The 27,731-nt window shown below is 51.3% G+C and overlaps 1 protein-coding gene across 4 annotated transcripts; it reads right to left on the bottom strand.

Moving 5' to 3' along the window:
- Positions 1-79: 79 nt before the first annotated feature.
- SLC7A9 (solute carrier family 7 member 9) lies at positions 80-27,625 on the bottom strand. Of its 4 annotated transcripts, none has more exons than XM_045075995.1 (14): positions 20,590-27,625; positions 19,837-19,958; positions 17,802-17,949; positions 17,273-17,515; positions 16,947-17,072; positions 16,594-16,693; positions 15,834-15,878; positions 15,285-15,408; positions 13,868-13,971; positions 8,070-8,166; positions 6,947-7,096; positions 3,870-4,044; positions 1,801-1,914; positions 80-181 (listed from the first exon to the last, which is right to left on the bottom strand). In XM_045075995.1, the coding sequence occupies exons 2-13, from the start codon at positions 19,930-19,932 to the stop codon at positions 1,850-1,852; spliced, it is 1,473 nt and encodes a 490-aa protein (XP_044931930.1). In that variant the 5' UTR covers positions 19,933-19,958; positions 20,590-27,625; the 3' UTR covers positions 80-181; positions 1,801-1,849. The 4 variants fall into 4 exon arrangements, with proteins under 4 accessions (XP_044931930.1, XP_004765275.1, XP_012918346.1 ...); XM_004765218.3 differs by lacking the exon at positions 80-181 and adding an exon at positions 221-1,036; XM_013062892.2 differs by lacking the exon at positions 80-181 and having other exon boundaries at positions 1,548-1,914.
- Between the last annotated feature and the right edge of the window lie 106 nt (positions 27,626-27,731).

The raw sequence follows: 27,731 nt of genomic DNA, 5'->3' as shown, positions 1-27,731 counted from the left end.
GGAGGCGACTCTCAGAACAGCTGGGTGTGGGGAGCCCTTGCCCCGCTCACAACGCTGTCCGGTCACCAGCCCCTAACTCGGGGGCGCCCTGAGCTGGACTTGCCGTGTTAACTGGCAGAGTTGCAGAAGGGAATGAAATGTCAACCCTGCGTCTGTCTTCAGTAGGAGTCAGCAGCTTTGCCTAGAGGCGGGAAAGAACAGTGACCCAGTGAGACCATTGTGGCTGCCCCCAAGACGTTTTTATTATACATCAGAAAACACAGATGTCCCAGTAGATAAGCCACCACTTGAACAAAAGGTATACTGTCACCAGGATGTACCGTGAGCAGGTTGGGATCACACTCTGACTCTCAGTTTCCTCATCTGTAAAATAAGACTTTCTGCTTGCTGGGTGGCCTTGCCCTGCTCTAGGGGCTGCCCCTGGGTGCTGCTGGGTAGCAGCACTTCGAGGGAGGCCAGCCCTGGGCTCCAGGCGGCTGCCGCCAGGACTCCCAGGGGCTGCTTGGCGGGTGTCAGATTGGCACATGGAGTACCGGGGTGATTGTCCTTTCTCTCGGCTAAGTCGAGCAGGCTCTTCAGAGGTTGGAAGTCCCCCCATCTGGCAAAGGTTTGACTCCGCGGAGCTCTTGTCCTCAGCAGGTGTCGCTTTCTGTAGGTAGAGATTTTGCTCCCTCTGGGGGAGGCCTCTGGACAGGTGGCCAGGCCTGAGTGGCCCAGGCTTGCCTCGTGATTGCTGGCCACCTGCCAGGGACACTCGCTTATGTTCACTCTTTTGTAAAACAGCAAATAATAAGGGCAAGCAGTAGAGCTGCCTAAATCGGGGCAGGGGTTCTGTTTCTTGGAACAGCCAGAGGGGAATCGTGTGGGGAGCTGGGCAAGATGTTTAAATCTTGATTTCTTTGTTTCAGACATTTAAATTTACCCTCTGAAGTTCTGAATAACATTTTGTAGGACATAGTGACTTGTGAAATGTAAACAATTACCAATTTTTTTTTGTTCCATTCATACATATGGACTTCATGTTTGGGGAAAATTCCTGAAATGCAAAGTAGAAGTACCGTTGTCCCTGTGCTTCTAGCATTGCTCACAGAGGCAGTCATGCGATAAAGGTCTTCTGTAGTCTATCAATAAAATTTCAGTGTTTTCACAGAAATGCCATTTCACTTTTTTTTAGACTGTATCTTCCCTGCGTGCCGAACGTAAAACAGAATTGTATTCATTACCTCCCTTTCTGGTTTGACCGGAGCGCCAGTGAAGGCGGGAGAGGGAATGCAGGGGGCCTGTGAGGCCAACCACTGACTGTGGCTCCTGGCGCGGGCACCAGGCTGTGGATGATTCGGGATGGTCAGCTGTGCAGTGGGGGTCTTGGCATGCAGCCTGGGGCAGACCTGCCTCGTACATCCCAGGTAAAATGCGGGGGGCTCAGTATTTCGGGGGGGAGCAGTAGGCCATAAAACACTGGTACTTCAGTACGTTAAAAACCCACTTCAATTAAAGCAAAAGTATTACCTATTTTATATAAAATATTTATATACCTTATTGGTCACTGGGTTTAAAGAATGCCCTTTATTTGAGGAGGTGTGATGGGCCTGCCCCTGGTAAGGAGTCCCAGCGCGGGCGGCAGTCCACCCAGCCCGGCTGCCACATCTCTGTCCGCCAGCTGTAGCAGACACCTGTCACTTCTCTCTAGAACCCCCACCCAGGGAACTGAGGATGTCTACAAATAACATCTGAATACATTTTTTTCTTAAGGAAAAAAAAAAAAAACATCAGGAAGAAACAGCAACAAACATGGCTTACAAAAATAAATTCACGGCGTCTTGGCCTTGGCTGCAGGAGGCCGAGCTTGTTACTCTGGAGCCTCCTCTGGGGGCACAACTTCCATCAGCATCTGGAGCTGCATGGTGACCGGCTCTGCGGGAAAAGCCGACCGGAAAGTGCGGTTAGAGAGCTGGAATGAAGAGCTGGCATTGCCGGGCGTCTCGGGGAGCAGTGGTATTGCTCCTGCCCTGTGGGGCCATGTCCTCTGTCAGAGCCCCGCTCAGGGGACACGGGCTGAAGGCAGAGCCACGCTGGGAGCTGCAGGGGCTCTCCAGAGCGAAGTTCTTTCCCAGGAAAGCATGAGGAGCCTGCTAACTGTTTTCACTGCCACCAAGCAATGTATTCAGGGGAAGACACGCACGACTCACTTCTGTGTCCGTATGACGCCACCACTGACCGAAAGTTGAATAGTCGGAAAGCACTGAGCCTGCATCTTGCTTAAAAGACTGTTCTTCTCGCCTCCTTAATTCCAAGCTTCTAGCCAGTTCTCGTAGGGAGCGGCTTGGCTCAGTTTTCTAACGCTGAGAAATTGAGACCTACTTTGTTACCCTGAGGTTTTAGGTCATTCTGGCCAGATTGTCAATATGATCAGATCTAAGCTCATGGTCCGAGGCAGGGGGAAGTGGCTGTTCTCCCGGCACTGACTGTACTTTCCACAGTAGCGTGTCCGCTCTCCTCTCCGCCTAGGCCTTCCTTCAGAGAGTGAGGCGGCTGGGCGGTGGGGAGAACTTTCAGGAAAGGAGAAAGTTCCTGGTGGAAATAAGAAAGCGCTATCTTGGCGGTGGTTTCACTTGGCTAACCAGCATGAGACAGGCGCTCTCTTGCTTATTGTAATGCTGTTGGTGGGTTTCACAGGTGAGGAGTGCAGGCCACACTGGGATCTGCACGGGCCAGGCCAGAGAAAGGCCTTTCCCGCCCCTACTGGCTCAGTCTAAACAAAGTCTCAGGGTCAAGCTCACCACCTTCCAGTTAGGTGTTGCTCTTTTGTACCTGAGTTGTGTGTGTGCGTGTGTGTGTATGAACCCCAGAGGAGTGCTGAAGGGACGCATGTACTTCCCTGCTCTCCATTCAGACAAGCTGAAGGAGAAGGGGCAGATGTTGAATTACATTTACTCCATGAACGCTGGGTGGCTGCTGTGTAGATCCGGAGGGAAAGTGTGCAGCCCAGTTCCTGCCTCGTAGAAACAGTACGGGGAGAAGGAGCCTGAGAAACGGGTCTTCAGGCTTTGGATCACTGATGGCCTTGGTCCCCAACGGCTATGGGGTGCTGGTGCCGCACCGTGGTTTGAATCTGTAGTGCGGGGTACAGCACCGTGAACATCCCTGCGCTGTGCTGAGACCCCTTGACTGAAAGTGAAATGTAGTTGAACTTCTAACCCATAATGGCCTGCTGTGGCGAGCAGCCAGGATTGCTGAGTGGTGAGCAAGAGCTAGGACTTTGGCACGGGAAGGCTCGGGCCCTCAGCCCAACCCTGTTCTGGGTGGGGTGTGTCTGGGATGCTGCTGGGCCTCTGAGGAGTCTGCGTATCGGGCAGGAGAGGCTGGTGCTCTAGGTTGGATGCACACCACACACTTGAAAATCATTAGGATGGTCAATTTCATGTGTATCATACAGTGATAAAAAGGAAAAGCAGGGGCGCGTGGGTGGTTCAGTGGGTTAAAGCCTCTGCCTTCAGCTCAAGTTATGATCCCAGGGTCCTGGAATCGAGCCCTGCATCGGGCTCTCTGCTCAGCAGGGAGCTTGCTTCCCTTCCTCTCTCTCTGCCTGCCTCTGCCTACTTGTGATCTCTGTCTGTCAAATAGATAAATAAAATCTTTAAAAAAAAAAAAAAAAAGGGAAAGGCAGATGGTGATTTCCCTTCCTACTTGTTTACAGTAATTGATGGGAACAAAGGCAGAGACCCCAGCTGGACCCCAGAGGTGCCCCACGGAGAAGGTGAGATCTGCCAGCCACATGAGCTCCCATGATAGGGGGCGACAGGTGCGGGTGCGGGTTGCGGTGCCCGTCTGCGCTGTGCTAAGAGAACAGTCCTTCTGCCGGTACTTACTTGAGATTCTCTGAGCCCAACCAAACTTATAGTGGACAAAGAGGAAGTAGAATATCAGGCCGCTCAGTATAAATAATACACAGTAGAGATACTCCAGTGCGGGCTCACTGATGATTGGGGCCACGACCAGAAATGCGGATACGATGGTCACCAGGATGGGGATGACAATGGGCACCTGCAAAGAACACGGTGTCATGACCTGGCCACGTGCGTTCACAGTGGCCCTAAAAGTGTTCATCCCAGACAAAACTCTGCTACGGGCCGCATGTCAGGAACTCCATGTGCCAGTCCTCCCAATTCCAAGAGGTTTTTTTTTTTTTTTAGAAGAGTAGGGCACACTTTCCAATTCATTTTTTTTTTTAAAGATTTTATTTATTTGACAGAGATCACAAGTAGGCAGAGAGGCAGGCAGAGAGAGAGAGGAAAGCAGGCTCCCTGCTTACCAGAGAGCCTGATGCGGGGCTCGATCCCAGGACCCTGGGATCATGACCTGAGCTGAAGGCAGAGGCTTTAACCCACTGAGCCACAAGGTACCCCCAATTCCAAGAGTTTTAAAGTAATTTTGCCAGTTTGTTTCATCACCAGTCTACTTTTTTTTTCTTTGCCCGGGATATAAAGGAAATGTCCGACATCATGTCTCTGCCTACCTGTGATCTCTGTCAAATAAGTAAATAAATAATCTTTTAAAAAATCAATAGTTTTAGTAATTAATAAATTACAAAATAAAGTTAATAATTATTAAATCAAGACAATTATTTTCCCATATAAATAGTAGCTAGAAATTGGAGTATTAAGAGATTTATAGAATTACAGAGTCTAGAAAATTTACGGTGTTAAAAACTAATAAGCAAAAACAAAAAAACTCTAATATGCATTCTACCAAGAAAATGTTAACCAGGAAGCTATTAGTCTTTATATAGTAGGTCTTCTATGAGATGGTCTCTTGTATATGTGTGTGTGTGTGTGTGTGTGTGTGTATACTTACTTTGGATATATCTTTTGGGATCTATAAATGCAATTTTTGTTCTGAGAGTTGCCATTATAAATAGTAAATATCACACCTTACTCTCTTCTTTTTTACATCCTGTCTGTAATAAGCCATACTAGAATTAGCTAGGGATTCTGCTCTTTCCTCCTTGCATCTGATTTTAGCCTAGGGCAGTTTCCTTGGCCTACTTGCCTTAACTGGCACGCTTTCATACACTTTCTCTTCTATTGCTGTCATATGATCCTGTCAGTGCTTGATGTCTGCACCTGTGTGATATCCCCTTTATCTCCCATCACCTAGTCTTGTTCTGTAGTGGTGTGTTCACCATGCACAACACTGACTTTGGTTTCCAAAGCTTGATCTCTAGGTGATTCCTCCTGAAGGTCCCTGTAACCATCCATGCCTTGAGGTGTTTCATACTGATAACTTTGTTTTTAAGATTTATCTGTTTAAGAGCGGGGAGAGAGGGAGAGCACATGAGGCGAGGCGTGGGGAGAGGGAGAGAGAGAATTGCCAGCAGACTCCCCACTGAGCACAGAGCCTGACAAAGGGTTCCATCTCACAACCCCAAGACCATGACACGAGCTGAAACCAAGAGTTGGCCGCTCAACTGACTGAGTCCCCCAGGCACCCCTTGGTCACTTTATTTTTTGAGGCCAATTTGGCTTATATTTTCTGTCTCTGAATACCACACATACATGCTCCCCTGTCTCAGGGTATGAAGTGTGGCTGATGAGAATCCCAATCCCTATGTTCATTTCTTTCCTTTACGAGAGAATTGGGGTTGGCAGAGGGCTCAAAAGGAGGAGAGGATACCCAGAGCCTGGTCTTTTACAGCTCTATAATTTAATCAGATATACTTCCTTGTCGCCCCTCTAGTCCAGATTCTTCAGGGATGCCATATGCCTTCTGGCATGTGGTTCTGGCCCCTCCTTTCACGGTCCCCTCCCACTCTCTCACCTGCCTCAGAAATATTTCTTCGATTACAGTTCTGAAGAATTCTTCTGCCTTGAGAGGCCTGGAGGGGCTTAGCTGGTTGAGTGGTCAACTCTTGATTTCAGCTCAGGTAATGATCTTGGGGTCCTGGGACTGAGCCCCATATTGGGCTCCTCACTCACTGGGGAGTTTGCTTGAGGGTTCTCTCCCTCTCCCCGCTCCCCTGCTCATTCTCATTCTCTCTCCCCCTACCTCCTCAAATAAATAAATCTTAAAAAAAAAAAATTCGGTTGCTTTTGTTTTCTTCTTCAGAACCTCCACTTATACATGTGTTAGAACCTTCTTTCCCTATCTTCGTTTTTTTCTCTCAAATCCGTTTTGCTTGAGAGGTTTTGTGCAGATGAAAACTCTGTTCTACTAGCGTGATTTTGGCTGCCTGATGCCCTGTTTGAAGAGGAACTGCCAAACTCCATTTCCCAGCTGACTCCGGGGACTTGGTGACAGTCAAGCTACAGTGCCAGAAAGGCCACTAGGCACATTTCTGAAATGAAATCCTAAAGCTAAAGGCATTATCCTGTTCTTGTCCTATTTACTTAAGCCCTCAGCCTTCCTACCTTGTTCTTTTATCTTCATTTGTTGTAAAAATTCAGTAGTACAGTTGTTAACAAAACACAAGCAAAACAAAATGAATTCTTACATTGGCATATAGACCCCTTCCAGCTGTGCAGGGAGGTGGCAGGGAACCCCAGTTTGCAGATACAGATTATTAGTGGTTGCCTGCATAGGAATGGGTCTGGGGCCAGAATTCAGGAGCAAGCTCCCCTTGCTGTGATGTTCAAGTGAAGAGTAGAGTCAGGTTGGAAATAGAAAGCATGCCCCTAGATTTTCAGGTAGTTACTTTTAATCCATTTCAAGAAATCAAAGCCACTTGGGGTGCCTGGGTGGTTCAGTGGGTTAAAGCCTCTGCCTTCAGCTCAAGTCATGATCCCAGGGCTCTGGGATCAAGCCCCACATTGGGTTCTCTGCTCAGAGGGGAGCCTGCTTCCCCCTCTCTCTCTGCCTGCCTCTCTGCCTACTTGTGATCTCTGTCAAATAAATTAAAATCTTTTAAAAAAAATAAAAGCCACTTGTGATATTTGGGGCACAAACCTACCTTGATAGGCCTTTCCAGGTCTTTCTTTGTAAACCTCATCACCACCAATCCCAGAATTGTCAGGCCATAAAACAGCCACGCGGCAAAACTGAAGTAATTGACCAGTGAGTTTATGTCACCAGGGATGATATAAATCGTTGCTATGATACCCTATGGAAGTAAGAGTGAATTTTTAGGTCACTAGTACATAAAAACAGGATTCCTGTCCCCTCATAGGAGACTGAAGCAGCAGTGTTTCCTGTGGATGAACATGTCAGCATGAAAGAAACCTCTGCATCCTGGTACAGTTGGGGTTAAATCAGGCTTTGGCTATGGTGCATGTTCTCCCTGAAGACTGATGGAAGGATTTGGAAAATCTGTGACCCTTGAAAGCTGCCATTTCAAGCAGGGGAGAAAACAATACGCATGTATATCGCGCCCACTTTCTGACGGTGTTTCTGCCAGAGAGTCGTCATCAGGGGAAGGGGCCTGGGCTTTGCTGCCACACCCAGCTGGGCTCAGCCTGGTCTGGACCTGCCTTAGCTGTGTGGCCTGGGCCTTGTCTCAGGAGGCTTCTCCTCGTCTTGGAAGGGAGTAGGCTGATGGAGGGTAGAGCGTCTCCTTTGGGAGTGGAAGGAGCCTGGCCCCATGGCTGGGTGGGCTTGGCTGGTCCATAGGTGCCAGGCACAGTGGCACACAACCAAGGACTGTCCCCCACTGAGAAACTCCAACTGGAGGATGTCAGAGAGCCTTTACTGCACAAGGATGCCATGACGTCTCAATTATGGGCTCGTAAGGAGAAGCACCTACCAGCAGCCGCCTCATAAATGCCTTATTCTCTTCCCGTGTAAGCTGCTGGTGTCTGTACGGCTTGTTGCCAGGGATGCAGACATATAGATAGATGGACATGCACGAGTGTAGAAGTTAGAAGGTTGGAAGAGTCAAACAGTGATTTCCATGGACAAATTCAGGAAAAGAAGCAGACGTGTTGGGCAACGTTTGACTTGTTATAGGCTTTTTGACCCATTTCATGTCAAGGAGTGGGGAGCCTGGGCCACGTGAAAACCATGGGGCTTCGTGATACCGGGTTCCTTTGGGGCCCCTCTGCCTTTAAGGGGGTGTCTGCTCCAGGATTCATACTTACATAAAAGATGATGGCAGGGGCTGGAGTCAGGCGCTTGACGCTGATGTAGGAGAGCACTTTGAGCATATGGCCTTCCCGGCCCGCCACGTACACAAGTCTGAAAAAGCAGTAATGGAGCCCCGGTGGATGGACGCGCAGGCTGTTGTCCCATCACTGGGCATCACTACCAAAACCGCGGAGAGATGGACTGAATTGGAACCTGGCGTCTTCAGTGGGAGGTGAGTGAATTCTGGGGACGTGAGTGAGGTGGTTAAACGCCCCCGAGAGCAGTGCATCCCGGCGAGAGCAGGGGCTGGCTTGGGGTTTGCGGGGCGGGGGGACTTTCAGGAGGAGACACCTACTCTGTGTCTTCGAAGTTACGCTTTCACATAAGGGAACAACCAGAGCAGGGCCAGCAGACCCCCCTGCTTGGAGCCGCTGACAGAGGCAAACACAGAGGCACCTGGCACCTTCCTAAATCCACGCTGCACAGAATTTCCACATTAAAAAAAAAAAACCCATAAGATGAATTAGGGGTGGGTCAGCAGATGCAAACAAATGGCTTAGTCCCCCCACCCCCACTCCCAAGAACTCCTGGTGATTCAGTAATCTGAAAGACCATGTTTAAAATGTTAAAGAAAGGAAAAAGAGGGGGAAACAATTTTTTTAATTACCATAATTTAAGAATGTAATCAACTGTTAAACTAGGTTCAAAATGAAAAAATACATAGAAACTAGATCCAAGAGGGGCACCTGGGTAGCTCAATCAGTTGGGTGTCTGGCTCATAATTTCAGTTCAGGTCATGATCTCAGGGTCATGAGATCAAGTCCCACGTCAGGCTCCATGCTCAGCATGGAGTGTGCTTGGGTTTCTCTCTCCCTCTCCCTCTGCCTCTCTCCCCACTCGCACTCTGTCTCTAAATAAATAAATAAAATCATTAAAAAAAAAACCCAAAACCCAACTAGATCTGAGTTTTGAAGGGTAAAGAAATGGAAAATGTAGGCAGGAAATTGAGAGAAGAAAGAGGAAGAAGCCTGAATATGTTGAATGGGGTAAGGCAAAATTGAAGAGTAGAGAGCTTTCAGGAACTAGAAAAACAGCTTTCACATTAAACCCAGCTTGAGATAAAAACATACTCCGATACAAACATTAGGGTGAAGGAAAAAAATTTTAATTTCCAATTTAAAAGTTTAACTACAAAATTTGGACAAACAGAGCCATAGCAGACATGGCATGAGACTATTTTCAAAGCGACGAGGAACACGGGTTTTCAGATTCCAGTGCTCCATAGCTCAACTGTCATTCAGGACTCGTAGCAAAATAAATACATTTGTAGGTGAACATTAACTGCAACATTTTCTGTTCTCTGATCCTCACTGGACACTATTACTTCTACTCTGACAGAAAGAAAGAAGTTAAACACCAAAAGAGTTGATTGAAGAAGCAATGTTAAGGGAACAGCAGTAAAACATGCTGGTATGGATGTAAGTACATACATTTTTAATTCTTGTCACGATGAACTTATTCTTGGAGGGGTGGGTTTATTGACCAGGGGTAGCTGATCTTTTGGACCATGCAAAAGGGGGAGCCCTTGCAGGAGAGGGAGGAGAATGGAGATGCTGATAGACTCTGTTAGGGATTCGAGTTAAATTTGAAGGGTAATTGCTAAAAGCCACATCAGCAGAAAAGAGAAAGGACTTTGATGGATAATAAATCAGGATAAGATTTTTCAAAAGCCGGGGCACCTGGGTGGCTCAGTGGGTTAAGCCTCTGCCTTTGGCTCAGGTCATGATCCCAGGGTCCTAGGATCGAGCCCCGAATCGGGCTCTCTGCTCAGCCAGACACCTACTTCCCCCTCCCCCTCTGCCTGCCTCTCTGCCTACTTGTGATCTCTCTCTCTCTCTGTCAAATAAATAAATGAAATCTTTGGGGAAGGAAAAGAAAAGATTTTTCAAAAGCCAAGAAAACATACTATGTTGGAAATAAATCCCACTGTAAAGGCAATCACATCAGCTATGATCAGTTGCTGCTCACCTGGGCTGGAGACAACCTGGGGATTGCTGAAAGAGACCTAAGCCAAAGCCCCATGATGCCGAGGGTGGGAGACACAAGGGTGCGATGGGTTACCTGAAGCAGCAGCCTGGAGCCTGCGGAGTCCTCAAGAGCAATATGGGACAAAACAGAATTTAAGGCAAAACGAGTTCCCACTAAAAACAGAAGCCATCTACCGAGAACAAGAGCCCTTGAAACACAGAAGGCCAAACTTGACAAATCCACTGAGAGCAGAAGGTTTGAACAGTCAAGGCACAAGCTTGATAACTGATGTAAAAATCAAGAATGTGAACATAATACACCTTATTTTCAAGACCCATTTATAAAAACCGCAGTAAAGCCACAAGAGAGAAGGTGTGGCGCTTCTAAAGAGGTGAGATCATAAAGATCCCACACTCTGACTACAATACGATAAAACCAGAAGTCAGGAAGACAAAAGCCAAAAGGGCTCGTCTATTTAAAACTACATATTTGAGGGGCACTTGTGTGGCTCAGATACTTAAGCCTTTAGGCTTAGGTCACAATCTCTGGGTCCTGGGACGGAGCCCCATGTCGGACTCCCAGCTTAGTGGGGAGTCTGCTTTTCCCTCTCTCTGCCTCTCTCCCTGCTTGTGTTCTCTCAAATGAATAAAATCTTTAAAAAAAAATAAAAAATTTGAACTTTGAAAACGACATAAACAAGGCAACTAGTTCCCAGAACAAGCCAGTGAAACTAGGAGGAAAGGAATCACCAGATGGTGGTGCTGGGACCTCATGCTTTAAACCCCTCCGCGCTTGCAAATCAAATATATGGCAAGTCCATGGGCTCAGAAAGCAAGCAGGACTTTTGGAACTGGACACAGTCATTCTGAATGTGGCTAGAGGGCTGAGCAGGCAAAGAGGAGTGGAGCAGTGGTTCTTCCACCTCTTCAACCTGAAGGGCTTTGGGAAGCATCCCTACACATGGTGACAGCAAAAGCACGGGGCCCACCGGGAAGCAGAGTGAAGTCTGCACGCTGGGCGTAATGGTTGCATTCAAACCAGGAGGAGAAAGGACAGACTATCAATAAAATCTGGACAACAGATAGAGGGTTGAGGGGGAAAAGTGAGATTTATGCCTCATACCAAAATGTATTCCAGACGGATCAAAGAGCTAAAGTAAAATGCCAGAAGAAAACACAGGTGAGTATTCTTGAAAGGAGGAATGTTTGTCTGTGTGACAAAATGCGGCAGGAAGCAAAAATCTTGGATGTGACCCCACAAAAATTCTATCTAACATAAAGTCATAATTCTGGCCAACCCCAAGCTGCACAGGTACAGAACTATACAGAATTAATTCAGAATGGATCATAAACTAAGTGTGAGAGCTACACCTATTTAAAAAAAACTTCTAGGGTAAAACAGAAAATCTTTGTGACCTTGGGTTGCACAAAGCCTCATAGGTATGACAACAAAAGCATTACCTATGAGGAAAAAATAAACTGAGCTTTGTCAAAGTTAAAAACATGCATGTTTCAAAAACGCCAGTAAGAGAGGAGAAGATAAGTCACGGAGTGAGAGAAAATACGAGCAAGTCAGATACCTGACAAAGGACTTGTACCCATAATACATGAAGAATTCTTACAACTCAGTAAGATGACAAACAGCTCAATTTATAAAGTGAACAAAAGATTTGAATAGCTATTTCATCAGAAGATGGATGAGCGGCTAATCAGCATAAGAAAGGACGCTCAGTGTCACTAGTCACTAGGGAAATGCAGTTAAAGCCACAACGACACGACTAATAGCCACTAGAAAGATGTGGAGAAACTAGAATGCTCATGGATGGCTTACGGAAATTAAAAGGAACAACCACTTAGAAAACAGTAGAGCAGTCTCTGCTCATATAGCAGTGACTATATGAGCCAGCAACCAAGCCCCACTTCTAGGAAGCTACCTAAGAGAAACACATATGCGCACACAAACACGTGTGTCAACGCTCACAGCAGCGTTGTTCGTCATAGCCCGGAAGGAAGCAATGCGAGCCTCCACCAACTGGTGAAAGAAGAAACAGAACATGGTATATCCATGTAAGGGAAGACAATTCAGCAGTTACAAGGAATGAGTAGGCACGTGCTATGACACAGACGAACCTCACAAATAATAAGCTATGTGAAAAAGGCCAGATGCATATGACATAGAGCATCATTCCATTTAAATCCAATGTCCAGAAAAAGCAAAGTTACAGACACAGGAGGAAGTCAGTGGTAGTCTAGGGCTGGAGCGGGGGTGAGCTGCAGTTGGGTGGCAGTGAACTTTCTGGGATAATGGAAATGTTCTAGAATCGGACTGTGAGGACATTTGCACAGCTTTAAAAGTTTACTTAAATCATCAAACTATATAATTGCAAAGTGAGTTTTATGGTATTTAAACCTCAGTAGAGCTACTGAAATTGTGTTTTACCAGAAACTGAAATTTAAATACCATCTATAATAGTGCAAAAGATATGAAAAAAAAATTTTTTTTATTGGAGAGTGAGTGCAAGAGAGAGCATGAGCCAGGGGGAGGGAGAGAGAAGCAGACTCCCCGCTGAGCAGGGAGCTGACTCAGGCCTCGATCCCAGGACATCAAGACAAGACCTGAGCCGAAGGCAGACGCTCAACCAACTAAGCCAACCAGGTGCCCCCAAAATATGAGATTTGGGGATGCATCTGACAAAATGTATGCAAGAGCCATATACTGAAACTACGCAAAATATTTTTGAAAAAAATTAAGATCTAAATAAAGGGAAAGGGTCCTTGCCCTTAGATTAGAATATTCAATACAACTGAAATGGCAGCCCTGTCCGGACTGACTCGCAGGTTCAACACAGCCCTGATCAGCATCTCCGAAGGCCTCGCTGTAGTAACTGACGAGCAGATTCTAAAATTCATCTAGAAAGGCAAAGGACCCGGAATAGCCAAACACTTCTGAGGAAGGGGAGATGTTAGAAAAGCAGTCTGTGCTTTGACACAGCTACAGAAGAATGAGTTTGTGGTCTATGGCATGCCAGTGTGAAATCCTCAACAATTCCACTCTCAGAAATCGATCCATTCAGAACCCCGGACAACTGTGCAAAGACATGTTCTAGAATGTTCCCTGTGGCAGTGTTGATGAGAACAAGCCCCACTCAGCCCACGAGCTGAGGTTTTATGTGAAATTGTGCTACATCATCAAATGGAATCCAACACAGCCGCTAACGGTCCCTAGGGCAGGATGGTCCGACAGCTGTGGGGCTGGTGAGCTACACCTGTTTGTGTAACATCTGAGAGGACCAAAACCACAGCTGGGTGTGACAGACTTTCATGGCCTGAAAACATAAAATGTTACTCTCCAATCTCGATAATGTATTCACAGGAGAAGATGTTCAAGAACTATCCATATGGGACAAACAGGACAAGGTGAAAAGTACCACTGGTGTGCCTGTCACCTTGTGTCCCCAAGCTCGACCTTGTGCTAAAGTTGGGGGCGCTGCTCCCTCCTGAGGAGTGTAGAGGCTCGCTTCCGTGGGGCCACCAAGCCCGGCACCAGTGTGCAAGCTCGGCCATGCTTTTTGCTCCCTTTCCAGGACTCTGGGTTTTCTTTCTTTCCTTTTTTTTTTTTAAGTTTTTAGTCAAATTCCAGTTAGACTTTAGGTTTTCTTTATGCCATGACATGTTAGCCTGGCAGTACCCTATGGACTTTCGCCCTAAGTCCTGTCTTCCTCAAATGTGGGACGGGCTCTGCTGCCCTCTGTCCGCCCCCCAGGGTGAGTGTGGGGGTCCCCTACCTGCCCGCCGTGAAGCAGGTCCCATTGGCGGCACCTATGGTGGAAAAGCCCACGAAGAGTGGCACCACCCAAGAGGCCGGATAGAGAACACGGTCGCCAAATGTCTGCAGAGAGAAGCAGAGAAGTCCTGAGGGTTTTGCAAGGCCTGTAGGAGCCGTGGGTCCCAGGGAAGCTGCTGGCCCTGCCTGGGGGCTGGGCCCCCACTCCTGGGGGACACGGCCTCTGACTCCCCTCCTGGAAAGGAGGAAGTAGACAACCCCGCAGGGGAAAACAACTTAGCCTTTCTCCCCATGGTGCAGGAGAGCTGACCATACTGACTCCATCCTTGGCCCTCCATCTCGTTCATGTTTGCTGGATGACCTCTCTTAGGGCCTTGGGGATTAATATCCATACCTCCGAAATGCCTGCCAAGGTCGAGACGCAGGGAGGCTTGTTTCGGTCCCCCCAGGATTCTGTTAGAACATAGTCTTTCCCCTTCCTGGTGCACAGGTGGCGCCACAAGATCTAACTGAAGGGTGGCTGTCCGCAGAGTGCCTGCTAGCCCTTTGCTGTCACCACAGTGTCCTTCTGCGTACCACCTCACTCCATGACATCTTGGGACTAAGATCCAGACTTTGGGGAGGATAACTGCACTGAGCCTAGATCAACCTGTGCCTGATCCCCCATCCAGAGGTTACCCTGAACAGAACCACATATGAACTATAGGAGTCTGTGCTTCATTTTTGTCTCCAAGTGCCTTCTCAGTTTGAGGGATGCTTTACTGTCTCCTCCCTGACCTTCTAACACAGAGTAACAGAATCTCCTCTCCACCCCTCCCTGTCCTAATTTTTCATCATTTCAATATCCTTCCAACACCCAGCCTCTTGCTTCCTGGACCTCCTTACTCAGACGGACGCTGTTCTCCCTGCACCTTCACCGCCTGCCCTCGTGGTCAGTGATCTCGTCGTGACCAAGACATCTCTCCCTGCTCCCCATCCCTGTCACCTGTCTGCAGTTCACGTCCTGTCCCACCCCAGCGCCACAAGGCCCCCAGCACGTGGACCTCCTGCCTTTCCTGCTGACTCTCATCCCCACCCCCTTGTCACTGAGACCCTCCTTGCCCAGCTTAATTTCCCCAGTTACTACGATTCCCCCTTTGACCCCTCCCCTGCCCTCTGCGTCTGTCCAAACCCCACCCCTCGTGCAATCCCGCCCTGCTCCACCTGCATTCCGCGCCAGCACCAGGCCACACACCAAACCGGAAGGCCACCTACTGGTGGCCTTTCTCCTCAGATGGGTCTTTACCGCGGCCCCAAACTGCTCACTCTGCCCGAGTCCTAGAAAATTACTTCCCTCATCCCCTGAAGGCACCTCCGCTTGGGCATTTGTGAATTCCCACAGACCCCAGCAGCCTCCTGCCCAGACTCCGGGGACTCACCACGGCCACCGCCTGTGACTGCAGGAGCTCGGTGGGCGTCATCACAGTGAAGTAGGAAACATTCATGAGAATGTAGCAGCCCGTCACCAGTGGGATCCCGATGATGATGGCCAAGGGCAGGTTTCTGGGAGGGGCAGGGACTCAGGGTCAGACTGGAGCACCCCATGAGAGCCTCGCAAGTCTGTTGGTTCTGTCCTGTCCTTTCTGCCCGCTCACCCGGCCAGCCCTCCACCTCTCCCTGTGGTGGGCTGGGGGTCCCAGCTGTCACAGCAGGGGCTGTGGGATGTGACACTGTCTGACGAGAAAGAACCCTCCAGCTCTCAGACTCCAGGGCGGCGAGGCTGAAAGGTTCATAAAGCAAAAATCAAGCTGAGATAAAGTTGGGGGTCCATCCAACCTCCCAGTGACTTTTCCACGGCCCAAAGCAAAAGCAAACTCTAATGAGCGTGCAGAAACCATTCACAGCCTGGAGGAGGGTCTGCTTTTTGCATGGGGAAGAGAAACATGCTTGCCAGCCCCACTGTCTCCCATGTAACTCGGCTTTCTTACCTGAAAGGGTTTCTAAGTTCTTCTGTGATGTAATTGAGTTGATTCCTAGGCAAAGAAAAGTAACATGAGTCAGTGACCTAACTTGGACCTTCTTTGCTTAGATCGTGAAACACACCATAAAGGCTGGCCTCATTTCAGACTCTCCACCACAGAGAAAATTCTCCGGCAGGAATTCCGGGTAATTGCTTTCAGAGAAAGCCCTGGTGATGATGGGGCTCCCAAGGGTCTGTGGGTCTGTCAGTGAGAAGTCCTTGCCCTCTGTGGGAACTGTGGGAATTTGCCAGAATTATCAGGAGTCATGAGTCCCCAGGCTGCTTTGAAAAACTGGAATGTTCGCTATCTGAAAGGAGAATGAAAGCTGTTTCTCATGAGGGGAAGACCAATGTCACAGAGGGTCACTTCTTCCTTGTATTTCCAAAGCTGAAATGCAAAGGCTGCATAACACTCTTGCCGTGTCGAGTGCCTGGGCAGCCCTGACGGCCTCCCGTTCCACGGAGCCCGTCTGTGTCTGACCACACTTCTGGCCCAGGCTCACCACCTCCTGCCCTCGGGCCACTCTGTGGGGCTGGGGAAGGGGCAGGGGTTTTGGTGTCTGTGGGGTCCAAGGAGGACAGAAGTGGGGTGCGGGTGCTAAACAAAAGACGAGGTGAACGTTAGGGTCCCCCCACATCCCAGAGGGAAGGATCCTTGCTCTCCTTGGTTTCAGTCGAGTAGCCTGGGGCACCCGACCAGATGTGTGTGACATCTCAGAGGGCCTTACCATCCATCATATGCCCAGAGTCCATTATAAAATGCCAGACTGATGGCTCCCACAGATAGTTGTGCGCCTTCAAAAGAATTCTCAAAATTCCTTGTATTTCCTGTAATGAAGCCAAATAGTGAATCGTGGGTGTCAGAGGACTAGATGGGGGCCCTGTCTCATCTCCCTGCAACAGAAGGGCACGCCCCATGACTTCAAGTTATCACACAAACTCTGGAAAGCAGGGAAAGCACAGCTGCTTTCTGCTGAACTCCTGCGGGGCTTCCAGCGAGATAGGCCTGGGAGCACGGCCTTGGGAGGACAAGGCTGTGCCAGCGGCACCCGCCCCCACTCCCACCTCCGGCCGCGGTCACCTTGGGCCAGGAGGACCAGGCCGCTGATGATGATGACGGCCACAATCACCAGCTTGGCTGCCGTGAACACGTTCTGGACGTAGCTCCCCAGCCGCACGCTCAGTGAGTTCACTGTGGTGATGAGCACTGGAACAAGCCAGAGCGGGGGCACGTGGTGCACCCCTGGGCCCAGCATGCCCTCCTTCCCCAGGAGCCCGAGCCTGCCCTCTCCACCGCCTCATGCCTCAAGCATGCCTGCGCTGCGGAAGTGGCCGGGTCCCTCTCCCCACGTCACCCCCTCAGGTCTTCCATGCCCACCGCCCAGAGTGTCACATGCAGGGACTCACAGATGGCAGCGGCAGCCAGGCACTTCACGACGACCTCAGGGGGCTTGCAGCCTGAGTAGAAGGGCGCACAGACATACTCGGAGAAGCTGAGGCAGATGATGGCAAAGGATGTGGGCTTGATGACGAACAGGCTGGTCCAGGAAAAGAGGTAGGCGGGGATGGGCCCGAAGGCCTCCATCAGGTAAGGGTACTCGCCCCCGGACTTGGTGATCATTGTTCCAAGCTCTGCAAAGCACAGGGCCCCTGGAATACAGAGGAAGGGACCCCCACGGCCCCCGGTAAAGCGCTGCACTGGTCCAAGGGAGCCCCCTCCCCTCTGGGGCCATGCCCACAGGGCCACCATGGCTCTCTCACCAGACTGCCCTAAGTTCTGGCCGGGGCTCATGTCCGCGCAGCCCGATCTACACTAGTGGCCACTGGTGTTGAAAGGGACCCTAGCAACGACCAGGCCAGGGCACAGAGGGTGCCCACACCGCCTGTCCCTAATTACCACCGGGAGAGCTCGCCAGGAAGGGGCGTTCCTCATTACCCAGTGTTGCAAGGACCCCACAGGCTGCCCAGATGATGAGACAGGGCCCCACGGCGTTCGTGTTGCTGAGCACAGACTTGGGGGAGATGAAGATCCCAGAACCGATGATGGTGCCCACGATGATGCAGATGCCGCTGAGCAGGCCCACCTGCGGTGTAGGGGAGGGGAAAGGCGTTCACCAGCCCAGCCCTCTCCCCAGTCCCCTCCCTGGGTGCGACCAGTGTGGCAGGCACCTCCGGCCAGTGCTGCTGTAGTACTTAACACCCAGCTTGGCTCACCTCCAGTCCATTCAGCCTCCCACAGCCTCGTGAGCTGGGTATGCCCTCGTCACCCGCATTTGACAGAGGAAAACACGGAGGTACAGAAAGTTCACTCACATGCAGGCACACCCAGCTCAAGTTCCAGGCCCCCGACCTCTACCCTGACTATACTCAACAAAGCGACCCAGAGGTTTTTTAAAGGCTGGTTTAGCAAACAATGATGTCAAGGCTCTGGTCTGGGCCAGCGGCCTCCCGGGGAGCAGAGGTGGGGACCAGGGGAGAAACCAAGGCCTCCGGGGACCGGAACACTCCAGGGCCATGAACTTTCTCTGATGGCATTTTGCAGGGTCTGAGCTTCCTACCAACAGGCCCCAGCTCAGACCCAGACCATACAGCTCCGTTCTTAGCACACTTGGGAACAGACAAAACTAATTCACAGGAAAGGAAACTGAGGGCCAAGGGGGGCTGACTGGGAAGCAGCAAGCGGGAATTTTCTCAGGCGAGCTGTTTGTCAAAATTCATCAAACTGAACACTGAAGATCTGGACATGAATTATACATGAGTTAAGGAAAAAAAAAACAAAACTTTTTTTAAAGGGAGATGTGTGACTCAGGCCCCTACTTCCTATGTCAGCCCTCAGCAGCCACCAGGCCCAAATCTGGAGTCTAAGTGAACATACGTGCTCACCTGTCTGGACAGAGGCTGCGTTCAGGGTTAGAGCCCAGTGAACAAGGAAGACCTCAGCTGTGGCTTGCTGACAAGGGTTCACACGCAACTGGGGAAGGCCCCGGGAACAGGGTCAGGTCCCATTCTGGCTTCAGGGCTGGGGTGCACCAGTGGGACAGTCTTGGCTTTTCTCCTCTAATAGCCCATTTGGCTGGCCAACCTGGGAGCCCTCTAAGAATCCTCCCTCCCACAGATCCACAGTCTCCCAGAAGCTGCCCGGGTTTAGAGATGAGTTGAGGACACACCTTGGGGTCAGCTCTTTGCTTTTCGGGGGCAGCTCATTAGCCAACTCCTAGGGAGCCCAGACCCCAGGCCAACCCACAGTCAAGCCACGCCATCCCCCAAGTCCCTCCTCCATGCCCTCTGCAGCCAGGCATGGGAGCTCTTGGAGGCTCGGCCCAGAGCTCAGCACACTCGTGGGGCCCTCAAAGCCATCCTGATCCTGCTTGGACTCTCCCTTCTCATCCTGTGAGCTTGAGTCTGTCTCTCCACGCCCGTCCGCCTACACGGAGCTCCATTCCGTCTACATTTCCTGGCCTCCAAAGCTCCCCTACAGCCCCAGTGCTAGCCCTGAGGGACGCGGGCCACCTCTGGGGTATGGGCACCTCCAAGTCCAGCCGCTACTACACTCCCTCTCAGAGCGATCACCCACGTCACATCCGTGTCACACTCACCGCCCCTGCCAGACTCCCTGAAGAGGAACGAGTCTGCCGTCACTGAAGGAATACAAGGCACATAGAGGGGCAGACACTTGGTGAAGTCACTACAGAGACGACTCCAACATCAGGAGGTCCTCTCTGGCCATCCCTGACCAGGCCATGGGTCTGAGCCAACACCAGCCCTTCCAGGCACTCGCCCGGCGCGCAGAAACACACATGGGTTAACCTCGGGGCAGAATGCTGAATTCACTGGCAGGGAGGAGAGAGGGGAGTCCCAGGAATTGTTTGCTTTGAGATGCGCTTTACAGATCAGAGATTTGCCGGGTCTTCACGGGGTCTGCTGCTTACCGCATTGACCTAGGAAGGGCCAGTGCTGAGGGATGGCCTTACCTCCTTCTGGAGACTTGTGGTCTTGTGTTCCTTACTCTGGATACTCTGGATGGACCTCTCATCCTCTCTCCTGTTTCTCAGGCTTGTCTCCTCCATGTCCCCCTCCCGCCAGTTCTAGGAGGCTGCAAGGAGAGCAGGGGCCTTGACTCAGCACCCCCTACAGGAGGATGAGCGCAGATGCGGGCTCAACCAGGCCTCTCCTGGCTGACCTTCCTGGCCCGTGGGGCCCTACTCCAAAAGCAGCGTCTTAGCTGCTGTTTCCGCAATGTGCCCTTGTCAACCCCATAGAGATGATCTGTTCAGTCCTGGGGCTAAGAACCTGCTTGATCCCCGCAGATTCTGCCACTCAGGGAAGGAGACCCCTGTGCATTTTCCCTGCCCGCCAGCCCCTCAGGGGACCCACTGTCAGCTGCTGCTCACCAGCAGCGACACGCCCCGAAGTCATTCTACCTCCAACTCCCCCCACCCCCTGACCCAAAATTAAAAAGAAGTATTTTTAAACATCCTGGAATATCCTTAGTAGAATCAAGTCCAAGGAAGGAATGCTTTCCCCATGACCACCTGCCCAGATGAAGGTGCCCGACACGGGATAGACCCACAGCAGGGATGCTTCTGCAGCTGGGAGATGCCGGGGAGACTCGGCTCCAGGCTAAGCTGGTTGCTGTTCATTCCCCGGACCCTTTCTCTAAAGAAGGTCCTTCTCGGGCGCTGGCCAGGAGGGTGCGGAGCCTTCCCATCGCCCTTCGGCCTTACCTGCCTCTTGCTCTTACGGAGTCCAGGGAGCTGCCCAGCGCAGCGGCTGCCTGCGTCTGCACGGCTGCACGGCTGCACCCAGGAATGGCCATGTCTTGTGCCCAGCAGTGGAGGAAGCCAGAAGGTACAGAGGTCAACAAAGGTAATTATTAAACACTTTTTTTTTTCTTTTCTTTTCTTCTTCTTCTTTTTTTTTTAGCAATGAAGCTTGGATCCTGCGCACACAAAGGGGAGGACCAGGCAAGCTCATTTCTATGTACCAATGTTTGTGTGTTGTTCATCATTGTTTTTCCCTTAACCAGAGACCCCCAAATCGGCTACATCTTGGGAGGGGAACTCCTTCTAAAAACTGGCATCAGAGGGGATAAACTTTGGAACCAGCTCCTTTATTGCCTTAATAGGCCAGATTTACAGCCCCAGGCATGCTGTATAAGGAGCAACTGCTGTTGGGGGAACTGGCTAGAAGTCAGGGAGGTGTCTTTGTTCCTCCTGGCTCTGGTCAATCCCGCAGGAGGATGGGCAAGTCTCTCCTGCTCCCCTTGAGCAGTGACTGGGTTCCAGCACCATTGCACAGGCAGAAGGGTTTGGCAACTCACGGCCCCTGGTCTGAGGCCTCGTGCAGCTCCCGGTTCCGGGGACAGTCATTTGGTGGTGCTGCTGTTCCCAGAGCCTACTCTGCGCTCACCTGACTGTGGAGCAGAAAACGGGTCGCACACTCTCCCTTACCTGATGGGGAAACTGAGGCCCCCGTGATAAAAGGCCACAGAGCTCCAGCTCCCCAACCCAGAGCTTCAGAAGTGCCTGGAGGGTCTGGGGACAGACCCACCCTCCACAGGACGGCTGACTCAGGTGGCAACTCTAATCCCTGTCTCAGATAAGTTCTTTTTCCGGCAGGAGAAGCCCCCCACCCCCACCCCCAGCCAGGAGCATTGTACTGTTATCAAAATCAGCCTCCGGTTGTTTCACATTGAGATCAATCTGACAGCATCTCAGAGATCCCAAAGAGATCAAAGGTCGCAGGAAAGAGTCAGCCAAGCCACAGGTGGTGGCACTGAGGGCACTTCATGGCAGGTGGATTTCTCAGGCTTGTCGCTTAAAGCCTTCTGGAGGACGTGAGGACCCTGTCTCAGAGTCATTGCTCCCCTGCCCACCATGCCCAGTGCTCTGGGCACAGCACTCCCCTGTGGGCTCATTCCCCCCTCTGCCAGCAGGAGGCTAGAGCCTCCCACCCTCCCACGGGCCGGGCCGGGCGCTGGCAGTCCCAGACAGGTTGGTTTGTGTCATTGCTAGTCTTTGCTAATACAGCAGGGCTCAAACTGTAGTTGCCAGAGCCTCTGTATCTGCAAAACACTGCAGAATCCTCCCTGGGTCAAAGTAGCCTCCCAAGGGCCGCCGGTCTAAGAGAAATCACGTGAGGCGTGGAGTTGGGATGTGGGTGGGAGGGCGTCCACCGGGAGCCAACCCTGTGACTGCAGGTGACTCAGCCTGTCCCCAGGCATCCAGATCCAAATCTGTAAGTATCTGTAAGTCAGCCTAGCACCTGCGAACCCACCTCCTGCAACAATAGGGTTCATAGAAAGTTAGCCTTATGCTTCCATGGATTCCCTGGTCTCCTGGGGCCTGTGCCAAGTGCTGAGCTTGGAACATTTAGGCCTGGGCTCCTTTGTTAAGGGTCAGAAATACACTGCTGTGAATTTGGGGTCCCTGGTGAGCACTTCCTTTCATGAAGCTCTAGCTTCTTTTTTTGTTTTTCCCTGGCAGATTAAGTGTTCAGCCACTTCGCATAATTTCACCCTGGGGGTGGGGGTGTGGGTGTGGGGATATTCTAGCTTTCACAGCCCCACCCCTCACCCCCATTGTGGGTAGAACTTTGGCTCCTTAGGCCTCTAGCTGGTCCACCATGGGCTGAAGTTTTGCCCCACAGAAGCCTGTTCCCTCTGAGAGCGCACTTCCTGGCAAGATGAAGATTTTTTTCATACCACTCCCTTAGTTCCTAAGTTTCAGCTAAAGCTCTTGACCCTCATTTTCAAACTTTGCTTTTTCCCATTGCAAAGGTGCTTGCAACTTTGCATGAACACCATCTGCACCTCAGGTTCTCTATCTAGTACACATTTGGGTCCCTTCTCCTGTGATGGTTTCTACAGAGGTGCTGGGCCAGATCGAGTGAATCTGTTTCTCCCCAGCCTCTTGCTAACCTGTCCTCTGGTTCACCTGCCTCCTCAGGAGAAGGGTCAAACCCTCACAGAGATGCTAGACCTGCCTTTGCCATTCAAACATGTTCCAGACGTGCCTTCGAGTTACCGAACTTCCTTCGGTTCCTAAATTCACGTGCTCTTATATTCCTTCCCGCTGCAGCCGGTAACGGTTCAGAGCCTTTGGGGGGACCACAGAGACCATATAGCCCGGTGCTCACCTATTACCTGGATTTGGGGCAGAAGAACTGGTAAAGAGTCAGCCGAATGGGCAGAGTTTTTCAATGTCAAGGATTTACAGTTCCACCATAAAACAATTAACACAAGAATTGGCTCACTCCTTTAAACACTAACTCCCCGTTTGCCCCTTCGCCCCAGATCCTACTTTCTGTCTCTGAATTTGACTGAGGACATCATGTCAGTGGAGACACGCAAGATTCGTCCTCATGTGCTGGAGACACATTACACAGTTAAGCACACATGTGCTCCCAGGATGCAGCAAATCCAGTCCTAGATGTTTTCCCAGAAAGAGCGCACACACGTGCAAATGTGTGGCAAAAGCAGGGCCCCGGGGCTCAGGCTCTCCGCAGAGAGGAGTGCACGTGGGGTCCGGGAGCGGCTTGTCCTTTAGATGTGGGACACCTGAGGTGTCTTTGCTGCTGATGGAATCCTGTGTAGAAGAGGTTGCCCAGCGTGACCCAGACCTTACATCTCAGAAAATCTAGGCGTGTGTGAGTATCCTCTGGGAGGGAGGTAACACCCCCCCCCCCCCAGCCCAGCTGCTTGAGTCAAGTGGATCCACTCTGCCAGACAGTTCACAAGCTCCGGCTGCTGGAAGCTGCTCCCTCCCCGCACACCTCCCCACCAACCCCTCCAACTCACTCACTCCCAGCGGAGGCTTGCAGGCTCTAGCTCACCCCAGGGTCCAGGCTCCAATCTTGGGACTCCAGGCATCTCTCTTCCTGCTTCAGCTCCCGCCCTACCCTGCGGGCTCCTGCGGGCTCCACTCTGCAAGCCCCGGGTGCATCCTGGATACCGCAGGGCTAGGGTGAGCAGTCACCAGGGATTGCTTGAGGCCAGGGACAAGCCAGAGAGCCTTTCCCTGTCTCCTCTGACTCTTTCACCTAAAACATTCTTGCTGGAATAGGAAAGCCCATCTTCACAGAAGCACTTTCTGTGGTGCCCGGCCCTTCCCACACAGGATCTCCCCCACTCCTCAGCTGCTTGTCCCAAGTACACCCCGTCATCACCTTCCACCAGAGGAGACCTGCGCCTCTGGGAACTGCACCAGGCAACGGTCCCACACACAATGAGAAACAACCCACGCCAAGGAGCAGGCAACCAGCCTGGCCTCTTTCTTCCCGGTGCCCCCAAAGCTCCACGGAGGGCCCAGAAGCCCTCTGCTCCTATTCCACGTTCTTCAATAAATAAAGAAATAAAATCTTTAAGAGCAAGAAAGCAATCCCTCCCCAACGTCATGATTTATCTCAGTTTTGCCTTTCACATTAGGTGCACACACAAACTCCGCAAGAGAAGTATATACTCTGAGTCACACAGATAGTTTCAATTTTTTCCAGTGGCCGCATTTTTTTAAAAAGTAGAAGCAAAAACAGGTGAAATCATCGATTTTCACAACAGGTTTTATTTCACCCAGTACATCCAAAATGTTATCTCAACACATAACTAGTATAAAAATTATTGGTGAGATAGTTCACACTCTTCTAAGTCTTCAGAATCTGGGGTACGTTTTAGGTTTCCAGCACATTGCAATATAGCGCAAGATTTTCATCAGAAGTCCACGATCTGTAGTTCGATGACCTTTTAAAATGTACTCAGTTGAAAAGGTGCGTTCTCACCCCCTTGTGCCCCTGCACACACAAAGTTGCCCTGTTACTGCAAGGACACCCTGCTTGCTCTGGGAATCCCCGGCTCTGGGGGCCTGGCCTGTTTAGCTCCTCTTCTGGCTCTAAAACCATCGCCTTAGTTCTGGAGGCTAGAAGTCCGAACTCCAGGAGTGGGCCTGGGCCGTGCTCCCTCTGAAACCCGGGAGGGGGTCCTTCACGGCCTCTTCCTAGCTTCTGGGGTAGCCAGAACTCCTGGGTGTCATCCTTGGCCTGCAGCTATGTCTCTCCAACCCTGACTGTTGTCGCATAGCGTCCTCCCTGGGCGTCTCGGTCCTCACATGGCTGTCTTCCTTCCAGGGCACCAGTCATCTTCGCCTACTGAGTCTTCGTCTTTCTTTTCAGAATCTTCTGGGGAAATCCAACTCCACATTTAACACCGGCTAAAATGCTACCTCCTACCCACAGCCTTCCATGAACTCCCCTCCCCCAACTCCCTTTCATGTTCCCCAGAGAAATGACATCTTTTACGTGGCTCCGAGTCCCTGGCTCGCCTTCCTGTGAGCAAAGATCCGCCCTTCACAGAGTCTGGGCACAACTTCCCTGTGAAGCAGCTTCGGATTGCACAGCCCAGCACAGACCTTCACTTGGGAATTCGGACACAAAGGAACCAGCAGAGCACATAGCGAATCACCAGGGGAGCTTTCCTGCAAGATAGCGGGGCAGAGCATTGGGAGATGGGGAGGAAAAGAGAATCTTCCTGGAAGATAACTCTTTTTTGTTTTGGAGGGTAAGATCATGACCGTGCGTCCGCGCAATGAGATTTTCAGGTTTTTTTGTTTTTGCTTTTTTAAGATTTTATTTATTTATTTGACAGACAGAGATCACAAGTAGGCAGAGAGAGAGGGGGAAGCAGGCTCCCCACTGAGCAGAGAGCCCGATGTGGGGCTCAATCCCAGGACCCTGGGATCATGACCTGAGCCCAAGGCAGAGGCTTCAACCCACTGAGCCACTCAGGTGCCCCTGAGATTTTTGTTTTCGAATGTTCTGCACGGAGTTCACCGTGTAGCTACCAGAGCAGCCATGAAGGTGACCGGGCCATTGTTTCTGTCCTGTTTTCTTCCAAGCACCTAGAATGCTCTGTAATTATGTCTGCCTTTGTCACGGCTATTGTTCTCGACACTGTGCAGAGAGATAAGCACTCCAAGTGTATTTGCTGAATAAATACACTGCGCTGAAAGAAACCCAATTTGGGCTTTTCTCCTCTCCTCAGAGTTGGAGGACACACTGATCTCCACAGCGTGAAGCTCCGGGGAAAGGATGGCCTCTTCCATTCTTCTCGGAGCCTGAAGGGCAGGAGTCATTTCCGATCCCTCCAGCCCTCCGTGCAGATGTCCTGGGAAACTGAAGGCAGCTCCTTGCCTGCCGTCACCTCAAACTCACACCCACATGCCTGCTGGGCCCTGGCCTCTCTGCACTTGGTCTGCAATTCCCCTGGACGACTTTTTGCTAACACCAAAGGCAGCAGGGCCCCTTTGAGTCCCTGGGGCCCATTTCATAATTGTTCGCCTCCCCAGGATCAAGCAGGAAAGGCCAGGCTCCTGGTCCGACTGGCACCTGCAGGGTCAAGCAGACGGACCCCTGGCAGTGGTCCACGCTTTCCCAGGATCAGTGTGGCCTCCCTTCTCACCCCAACCTCCAGCCCAAACACCCCTCCTGCGGCTCCCGAGTTCTCGCCCTGGTGCACACAGCCCTGTCATTCTCCAGCCCTTGAAACCCTGCTTATCAGCAAGGCCCAGAGCAGTCCAGATCCCTCACAATGCATCGAAGCTCAGGCCCTGGGCCCCTCAGCTACCTTGTCTCGCTGCTTTGCCTGCGGAGCCTCCTTCGCACCCTGGACTCTGAGCCCACCTGCCATGTGCTAACAGCATCCGACCGGAGGCTGGTTGAACACAGGAGCTGCGGGGCCCAACCCTGTCTGGCCGTGATGAGGTCCAGGGGTCCCCAAACTTGCCGAGTATGCTTGTAACGTGTAATAAACTTAAGGCAGAAATGTACACATTCACTTCTCCAGGCAACAAAATGTTCTCACAGAAGGCAGAACAAAGCCAGGAATGACAAAAGTGGCTCTTTACATAAGTGACAACAGTAGGATTCCCACCACAAGCCACCCACCAAGCACAGATCTGGAAGGTGAGGGACTCACGGGGGCACTGGGGCCTTGCAGCCTGTTTATACACTGCCAGAGAGCTGCTGGGTTCCCTGGAAATAATACTGAAGCTGTTAGCTAGGTCTCCTCCGAGGGAGAGGATGGGGAGAGTTTGAAATCCCAGCTGAGTCTCCCTACCTCTGGTAAAATAAAAATAAGTTAGAATCCTTGAACTGTTGAACAAGTTGAATAAAACATAAAACTGATCTTCTACCTCAACTCCCACCTAGCAATCAGAGCTCAGGCGTGTAACTTCTGCCCCCAACCCGGACCCAAGGCTGGCCTTTGCACACGCTGCACGGAGGCAGGTCTGTGCAGGGAGGCACCCGTATAAGGCTCTGTTCCAGGATTCTGCCCTCCACACTGCTCTTAGGGGCCCATGCAGCCTGATGTCCCATGTTCTTCCAGCATGCCAGGGACAAGCAGGCCTAGGGGGCTGGCACTGCCACCAGGAAGTGCCAGGGATGGCCCTGAGAAGCTAGGGTCACCCGCCTGAGGAGGTGGCAAAGAGGAGCAGAACCCTGGCCTCTGGCATCCTTCTAGGCGGTGGCGCTGGGGCAGGGACCCCCCCACCTTGGTGCTGTGTGGCCCCAGAAAAGTTGTCTTTCCAGGAGGATAAAGAAGGGCAGGGAGACGGGGCAGAACGGATGTTTGTAACTTACTGGGGTGTGAGTGCTAGCACTTATCTTTTACCACGTGCCAGGACAGCACCCAGAGCCAATGACAGTACCAGCACTGGATGTGTTCAGTGACCTCACACACCCAGCCCGCCGTGTGAGTGCACGGTCCCACCACCTGTTTGCTCCCACACTCTCCCGGCTGTGGGTCTAGACGCCCAGAGCCAGGCCAACTCCTTGGGTCCCCTGGCACTCTGAGCAACGAGGCAGTAGATAAGGCGAG

This window comes from Mustela putorius, unplaced genomic scaffold, assembly GCF_011764305.1.
Source record: "Mustela putorius furo isolate JIRA1106 unplaced genomic scaffold, ASM1176430v1.1 tig00000174_pilon_pilon_pilon, whole genome shotgun sequence".
Lineage (NCBI taxonomy): Eukaryota > Metazoa > Chordata > Mammalia > Carnivora > Mustelidae > Mustela > Mustela putorius.
This window is presented reverse-complemented; position numbering and strand designations above follow the sequence as displayed.

Bases quoted from the DNA above. Each gene is read 5' to 3' on its own strand.
- SLC7A9 (XM_045075995.1), bottom strand. From the start codon at position 19,932: ATGGAGGAGACAAGCCTGAGAAACAGGAGAGAGGATGAGAGGTCCATC. The intron at 15,409-15,833 runs GTAAGAAAGCCG...TGCCCCTCCCAG, and splicing joins GAACTTAGAAACCCTTTCAG to AAACCTGCCCTTGGCCATCA. The intron at 8,167-13,867 runs GTAGGGGACCCC...CTGCTTTTTCAG, and splicing joins ACCTGCTTCACGGCGGGCAG to ACTTGTGTACGTGGCGGGCC.